This window comes from Lactuca saligna, chromosome 9 (assembly GCF_052625555.1).
Source record: "Lactuca saligna cultivar CGN05327 chromosome 9, ASM5262555v1, whole genome shotgun sequence".
Lineage (NCBI taxonomy): Eukaryota > Viridiplantae > Streptophyta > Magnoliopsida > Asterales > Asteraceae > Lactuca > Lactuca saligna.
In genome coordinates, this window is record NC_136425.1 from 180006153 (window position 1) to 180015430 (window position 9278).

Here is a 9278-nt window from a genome sequence, read left to right on the forward strand (position 1 = left end):
GGACCTTGTACACACGGATGTGTGTGGACCATTCTAACATGCCATAAGGGATGCTAATCGTTATTATTTGACTTTTACTGATGATTACAGTAGATATGGATATGTCTACTTAATCAAGCATAAGTCAGAGACTTTCGAAAGGTTTAAGGAATTTAAACAGGAATTCGAGAATCAATTGGGCAGGAACATTAAGATGCTTCGATCCGATCGTGGTGACGAGTATCTTAGTTCAGAGTTCCTTGACTATCTAAGGGAATGTGGGATTGTCTCACAATTGAAACCTCCTAGGACACCACAGTTGAATGGTGTGACTGAGAGGCGTAATCGAACCTTGTTGGATATGGTTCGTTCCATGATGAGTCGAGCTTCGCTACCAATCTCATTTTGGGGGTATGCCTTAGAGACTGCCGCCTATATCCTTAATCTAGTCCCTACAAAGAAAGTTACCAAAACTTCTCATGAGATGTGGAGTGGTAAAGTACCTAAACTAGACCACATCAAGATTTGGGGTTGCGAGGCTTTCGTGAGACGTGAGACTCATGATAGGCTCAAACCTCGAAGCGAGAGGTGTATTTTCATCGGCTACCCACAACAATCCTTTGGTTACCTCTTTTACAGACCTAGTGAAAATGTGGTCTTTGTAGCTAGGAGGGCTTTCTTGAGAGAGAGAGAGAGAGAGAGAGAGAGAGAGAGAGAGAGTTCATAAGCCAAGGAAACAGTGGGAGGAAAATTGATCTTGAAGAAATTCAAGATTCAAGCGGTGAAGGAACTTCAAACCCTAACACTCAACTTGAAGAGAAAACTCCTGTTGAGCCAATTGACAAGTCTGTACCTCTTAGGCGTTCCACGAGAGTTAGGAATGCACCTAAGTATTACCATGGATTCCATATTACTGCAGAAGGTGATACATTTATCAGTGATGGGACACTGATAGGTCTGGATGAACCTAACAGTTACACGGAAGCCATGGCAGGCCCTGAGTCAGCCAAGTGGAAAGAGGCAATGGATAGCGAGATACAATCCATGTATGACAATCAAGTTTGGAACTTGGTTGAGAATGTACCAGGTCGTAAGACTGTAGGGTGCAAATGGATCTTCAAGAAGAAGACCAACATGGATGGTAATGTACACACTTATAAGGCTAGACTGGTTGCAAAGGGCTTCTCTCAAATTCCTGGAGTGGATTATGATGAGACCTTTTCTCCAGTAGCCAAGATTAAGTCTATTAGGGTTATGTTAGCCATAGCTGCATTTCATGACTATGAAATTTGGCAAATGGATGTCAAAACCGCTTTCCTTAATGGAAAGTTGGCTGAAGATGTTTACATGAGTCAGCCAGAAGGTTTTGTCAGCAACGAGTACCGTAATAAAGTGTGTAAGCTTGAGAAATCCATTTATGGATTGAAGCAAGCACCTCGCAGATGGAATCTTTGCTTTGATGAAAAGGTCAAGGAATTTGGTTTTTCTAGGAGTGAAGATGAATCTTGTGTGTATGTCAAGGCTAGTGGGAGTATAGTTAGCTTTTTGGTATTGTATGTGGATGACATACTACTCATAGGAAATGACATCCCAACTCTGCAGGAAGTTAAGTTCTGGCTTGGGAAGTGTTTCTCTATGAAGGACCTAGGAGAAGCTGTCTATATTCTAGGGATAAGGATCTTGAGAGATCGTAGTAAAAGACTAATTGGACTTAGTCAGAGTACCTACTTGGATAAGGTGCTGAAGAGATTCAGCATGCAGGACTCCAAGAAAGGAGAGTTACCCATCCAGAGTAACGCCAGATTGAGTAAGACACAAAGCCCTAGCACTGAGGCTGAGATAGTAGAAATGAGTCGAATACCTTATGCTTCGGCTGTAGGATCGATCATGTATGCTATGACGTGTACCCGACCTAATGTAGCAATTTCCCTGAGCATGGTTAGCAGGTATCAGGGGAACCCTGGCAAGGCACATTGGACTGCGATAAAGAATATCCTCAAGTACCTACGGAGGACTAAGGACTGGGTCCTTACCCTCGGTGGGAGTGATGACTTGAGAGTTGTAGGGTATAGTGATGCTAGCTTCCAGACTGATAGGGATAACTTCCGCTCTCAGTCGGGCTGGTTCTTTACCCTAAACGGAGGAGCAATTTCTTGGAAGAGTTCCAAGCAAGAGACAGTGGTTGATTCAACTTGTGAATCAGAGTATATTGCAGCGAGCGAGGCGGCAAAGGAGGCGATATGGCTGAAGAACTTCATTGGAGACCTTGGAGTTGTACCAGCTATTAAAGAGCCAATGGAAATTTTCTGTGATAGTGAAAGCGTTGTTGCCTTAGCCAAGGAACCAAGGGATCACGGGAGATCCAGACACATCGACAGAAAATACCATTTTATCAGACATTGAATAGAAGAAGGACTCCTCGTGGCAAAGAGGGTATCATCAGATGAGAACCCAGCAGATCCCCTCACGAAGGGACTGACTCGGGTTAAACATCTCCAACATGCTAGGAGCATAGGGCTGAAGGATGATATTAGATTTAATAGTTAAATAACCTCGAAATTTGTAAAGTGTAATTGACATTAGATGATAAATAAAAGGTGTTTTATTTATGAGTAAAGTGTTGCAATCTCTCTCCGATTGTTTACTATATTTCTTTTGCATGTTTTGACTTCCAGAATAATTTTGTTTGGTATAACATATTATTCAAACCTCCACAGTCGGTCATATGTCGGAAGTAGGTATGAATCAAGACTATCATGATTGGTTGCAGAGGTCTCCGGTGTTGGACAAGACTACAACAATCATGAGTGCTCATAAGTTCTGAGCATTGGACTCAACCCACGCTCACTGGAATCACTTCATGGAATTCTATCTCGAGTGATCGTGAGATGGTAATATCATATAAGTCTTCAAACCTAGAGATATGATTTGTTACTTACAAGTTGGTTATGCATTGATTGTACGAAAACACATTGGTAACTCGATGTTATAAAACGTGCTTTTGTGTATAACTCAATGAGTGGTAGAACAAACATATGAGTCGAAGTTTTTCTGTTCCTTCTTGGATTAGAAGCTGATATCTGGGCCCCTCGATGATTTCGTTTTGACCTATGTACCAGGCCCGGTCAGAACTAAGTTGATGTGTTCAATTAAGTTCTTTGTCAAACAAATCGGAAATCCGGAAACAAACTGCTGGACAATAAGTAAGACATTGTTCCATGTATTTGTTCGGCTGATATCTAGAACAGAGCATTATATGATCACTTATCTTAAATGGCGTATCAACATCTTCTCAGTTCCGAGAGACATTGAAAGAGCTACGATTTTCGGCCGGTTCCTAAAGTACTGGAGTTATAGTTATTACACTTATCCAAGTGGGAGACTGTTGGATAAGGTGTCTAAGTCCATAACTATTTCTGATCAGTACTTGACCCGACCCGACATGGTCCATTTGGGTTGCATGACACCATGCAATTGGATAGACTAAATGAGAGAAATAACATTTGGAGATTATTAATATATTATAAGTTCTAATATATTAATAATATTATTTGATTATTTTGATCAAGAATCAATTAAGTGATCAAAATATAACTAATTAAATATATGGGTTGATTATATAAATCATCCATATCTTGTATAGTGGGCTAAATGCACTTGCAAAAACATTGAATTTGTCGATGTCATCAGGTGGTTTGGGATGGTAAGATGACTAAATGCACTTGCAAAAACTTTGAATTTGTCGGGATACTTTGTCATCATATCTTAAGCGTTTTTCTTCATAAGGACTGCTTAGAAATTCCTTCTAGTTATTGGCTATCACGGTGGAGTGGTGAAGAAGCTCAATTTATAGAAATCTCTCTATTACAGCAAGAAGGAAATTTTGATGTTTCATCATCTTGTGGAAACAATAGTCATCTTGTAACTAATGCAATTGAGTTGGTTCAATGCCCTATCATCTCAAAAACAGAAGGACGACCAAAGCAAAAACGAATGAGGAGTGGAAAGGAATTAGCGAGACAAGTAAAGCGTTGTAGACTTTGCAAATCTTCTAGTCACAACTTCAGCACATGTCCAGAGCGTGAGGATAATAATTCTCAACAAGTGGAAAAAACAAAGAAACTTGATATGCAAAGACCCCGTCTTCCATTTTAAATGTTAAACTGTGAAATTACTATTAAACTTTATTTTTTGTTCTCATTATTAGTTTCAATTCTCATATCTATTTAAAATAAATTAAAATGCTTGTCAAATGCTTAGTAAATGTTCCTGGGCGTTATGATAAAAATTGATGAATTGAGATGATGTAAAAAAATAAATCAGAAAAGCAATATATAAATCATGGAATGGAGGAAATTTTTAGAGGGTACTAAAAATCTAGAATATAGTATCATTTCCTATGTATTAGTAGGGAAGATTAAAAGAAAATAATAAAATTATAAATTTGGAAAAAATAATATAGGAAACTAATGAATGTCAAATCGTGGTTTAAACAATAATATTTAGATATGTCTAATATTTGACATAATTAAAAGTTCTTATATATGTCCTTAAGGCACATGTTAGAAAATACCTTAATAATAATATTCTTTATATTCACAATGTGATTTAAAACCCCAATCTTATTGATGGAGAGTATCACACTCTAATGCTAGACCAAAATCTTTATTAATCATGTCATTGTTTTTATTTACGTCTTTTATCCACGTACGTGTGGACATATATTGCTTCTATATTAGACCTCATTTCATCTACTTCTTTTTATGCTTGTTTTTTTTTTCACAATTGCATACCTTTTTTCTACACTCAATATGTAACAACCCAAAAATCAAGACTAAAAATTTCTTTTAAAAACATTACTAAAACCATATTTATAAAAAAACGCATCATAAGTCATAACATAATTTCCGAGTATTAATCCAAAACATAATCTTATTATCAGAGTAAACTTTCCCAGGCTAACTGACTATGGTGTGTGTGTTGGATAAGGTGTATATGTCCATAACTATTTCTGGTCAGTACTTGACCCAACCCGACATGGTCCATTTGGGTTGCATGGCACCATGCAATTGGATAGACTAAATGAGAGAAATAACATTTGGAGATTATTAATATATTATAAGTTATAATATATTAATAATATTATTTGATTAGTTTGATCAAGAATTAATTTAGAATTAATTAAGTGATCAAAAGATAACTAATTAAATATATGGGTTGATTATGTAAATCATCCATATCTTGTATAATGGGCTAAGAGGCTCCATGGATTATCAAGTTGGGTTCCACCCATAGGATACTCCATGGATGCTCCATGGGAGTTACAAACCCATGGGTCATGGAAATGAAGAGTCATAACACATTAGGGTTTACATGGTGTAACCCTAGATGTGTCAACACTATATGAGAATCTCATTCTCCACCAAAATCGGCGACATACATGAAACAAGAGGGCTAGGCCAATTTTAAGAAGTGTGTATTCTCTCAAAAGTCTTTCCAAGAGCATTTGGTGTTGTGTGAAGCATTTGAGGCATCACACTTCGGGTGCTAGGCTCACAAGGTTTCAAGGAACATAAGCAACAACAAGGTAAGTTATTCTATCTTTCATTCAAGTTCAAAATTGTTCCCCATGTATGCTAGATAGGAATATAACCTTGGAATTCAACTTTGCATAATAATTAGACAAACATAGATCCAAGGTTATTAGGGTTGCATGTACACTTAGGAAGTGTTAGAATGCTCAAAACCCGTCTGTGTGCACTGCAACCTCTCCGAGCTCCTCCTTTGAAAATCGAGTACCTGAAATCAAAAACTGAAACCGTAAGCACGAAGCTTAGTGAGCTCCCCCAAATTACTACATACCATACAATAACATATAAAGCACATACTGGACCTTGCCCACTGCATCGGACCAAAGTCCGGAAACTGACTGGGACCTTGTCCCCGTATCGGACCGATGTCCGAACTAACTAGGGCCTTGCCCCTGCATCGGACCGGAGTCCGGAAACTAATTGGGACCCTGTCCCCTGCATCGGACCGAAGCCCGGACTAACTGGGGCCTTGCCCCTGCATCGGACTGAAGTCCGAAAATTGACTGGGACCTTGTCCCATGCATCGGACCGAAGTCCGGACTAACTACATTGGAACGAAGTCTGGAACTAACCGAACGTAGCATAACATAAACATATCAACTAGCATGAACACACATATACTGCATATTGCATCGGGCCGTAGCCCGGAACACATAACACATAAATCCTGTCTGAGCTACGAAGGCATCAAACATACTAACTACTGTATCGGACCGAAGTCCGGAAACTACTGTTAGCTAAATGGGCCGACATTGTGGCCTTAGACCTGTTCCTACTGGAAGGAAACTCACCTGAACTGCTGAGCTCTGTTGATAACCCTCTGGCTGCTAACCGACAACCCTCTGAGGCATTGCTCCTCTAGCTCACCGTGCTACCAATATCAATATAACACTTAGTCTAACAGTCCTCCAAAAGTCAACTAAGTCAACTCTTGTCAAAGTCAAAGTCCTGGTCAAAGTCAACCTTCCAGGTTGACCCTACTCGCCAAGTCAGCCTACTGACTCGCCGAGTTCATAAGCTGAGAAACCCCTTTCATTCGCGACTCGACTCGCCGAGTCAGACCATGACTCGCCGAGTCTACTGATTTTTGATTCCTATCCAACTCACTGAGTCCCCACTCAACTCACTGATCCGAGTCTTAACTCGAAGGGTTTGGGGTTTCACGACCTCACTTGCCGAGTCTAAGACAATCTTCAACAGGCTCGTCGAGTTGTTCTTCCAACTCGTCGAGTCCCTGCCCATCTTCATACAACTCGCCAAGTCTACCCATGTGACTCGCCGAGTTACTACACGACTCAAGTCTGATATCTAGCCCGACTCGCCGAGTCATCTCCTAAACTCGCCGAGTTGATGTGTAAAATCCGTGTAGGTCCCCAACTCGCCGAGTTGATGTGTAAAATCCATGTACGACAAGGATTCTTGACTTTTCTTCCGGAACATTCTCGGGAACTCGTTGAGTAGCTCCGTAGACTCGCCGAGTAGATGTGGATGTCTTCCTTTTTCTTCATTCTTTGGTCTCTAATTGCTTCTCCTTATTCCTTTTTACTTCCAAGCATGTCTTCTGGACTGAAAACACAATTTAAGCATTATTAAGTACCTTTTGTCCACATTATGCACATAGTTAGCTAAAAATGAATAAAAATCTATACTAAACATATGGCTAATTATGCACCTATCAATCACCGCCATCCGCCCCTCTTTATCGTCTTCTCCATCTCTCTATATGATCAACCGATCCATCACTATCTGCAGACCACCATTTTAGACACACCAGACACCACCACCAACTTTCACTTCATCCGTTCTACTTCCACCACCATCAGAAATTTGAGATATGTCATGGATGAACAAAGATTAAAGACCCTAATCGAAATCTAAAAGTTTTAGAACACGAATTTGTCATGGGTGAACTTAATTCAATAGATGAAAACCCTAATCTACCGTAGTTGAACAAAGTCGACTATTCCAGATCTACAAACTTACTAGAAACAAAAATGAAAACATAATCGATTACGGTTTTTGGAAAACCCAAACTATCCACATGTGCAAACCATCTATAAACAAGATGAACACATACTACTGAATACTAGCTCGTCGAATATGGGGTTTTAGAAATTAAAAATGTACTGAAAACGAAATTGATAACGCCTAGTTTAGACATACTTTTATGGAATTATATTATTATTTTATGATATATTTTTATATTATTTGGAACAAAAGGTTCTTATAAAGTTTTAAATTGTTATTTTACATATATAATATGTTACTAGAGCGAAAAGGAAGAAAAATGTTGAAAATAGAGCTAGATCAGAAAAAATGAAAAAACATTGAATTTATGTAAGAGGTGTGTCACGCCCCTTCATGATATGGGCCGCTTCTTTTCAAAAAATAAAAAATTATTTTTTTCCAAGCCGACAAGTTTGGTTTCATTATGGATTCTCATTATCACGATGCGACAAAGCCATTACCTCCTTGTGGTGTCGCGGAAATCTATAAATGGATGTGAAAATTAACCCTAACAAGATATCTTACAATCCACTTTAACTTGTGCGACAAGAAACTTTAGAACTACCATTCTAAGGGGTCCAGAAGGTGGTTGAAGAGTCATTAAACTGATATGGAGCAAAGATTTGAAGGATTTGAGAGTTGATTCATGATAGGAATAATTTGGTTTATTGTTTTGACCATCATTAGCATTCTAATTGTTTCTATTTGAGTTTTTACTTTAAGAATTAGGGTGTTCAAACATTTTGCTTTGTGTTTAAGTTAGATGAATCATTGATATTTTGGATTAAATTGCTCTTTGGATCATTTATTTTTATTTAATTTATTGTGTAAGTTTGACTGAAGATTCATATGTGTTAAAGATCGTTACATTATTACTTATTGCTAAGTCTATGTGATTAGAAGACAAATCTAATTATATTTTCCAGAATCATAGTGGTTTTATTACCATAAAATAATTGTGACTAGTGTTGGATCAAAACCTAGGGTTAGGTTAATAAAGTTGTGAACTTTCAAGCGCGAGCATGTTTTAGATGACCATTATTAGCATGATTTAATTCTAATAATCTTTAGGATTGACAAAAATCGAATCTTGCATGATGCGAACTGAAAAATAAATTCAAGGATAATTAATGGCATGATAATGAAATTAAAACTTCTTTGAGTCATTAGTATTCATGTATGGACCAAATACACGAATCAATTTAAGAATTAGTGAATAATGAATAAATAACCATTGCATTTAGTAATTAACCAACATTTTCAAATGCAATCTAATCTAAACTAAAGTACTTGAAGTGATTCATTTCTAATCAGTTATTCTAGTTAGTTTAGCTATTTATTTGCTTGCGATTTTATAATAAGACCCCCCCACCCCCACCCCCACCCCCTTAGTGCTTTCATTTATTTAGTGTAACCTATAATAAAAAGTTCTAAGGTTAATTCACTATCGTTCCCTAAACCTTTGATAACTCTTCAAGGCTACAACTATACTATTTCATAATTAGGTACATTGTCTAGTGTGTGAAAGCTAGTTGATATAGAATTGAATTTATAAATTTAAAACTAGTGCATTGAATACACATCGGAAATCGATGGAGATATAGATGAATGTTTGTGGTTTTCAGATTTGGAACTTCTCTGCCACCCTTCGTCTTCACCAGATGCACAACTTCGTCATATAAACCTTAGATCTCCGGTAAC

At 38.0% G+C, this 9278-nt stretch overlaps 1 protein-coding gene across 1 annotated transcript; it reads left to right on the forward strand.

Moving 5' to 3' along the window:
* Window positions 1-3687: 3687 nt before the first annotated feature.
* On the forward strand, window positions 3688-4134 carry LOC145016998 (protein FAR1-RELATED SEQUENCE 3-like). The gene has a single exon (XM_078975119.1). It carries the CDS (start codon window positions 3688-3690, stop codon window positions 4132-4134), a length of 447 nt encoding a protein of 148 aa, XP_078831245.1.
* Window positions 4135-9278: the final 5144 nt, after the last annotated feature.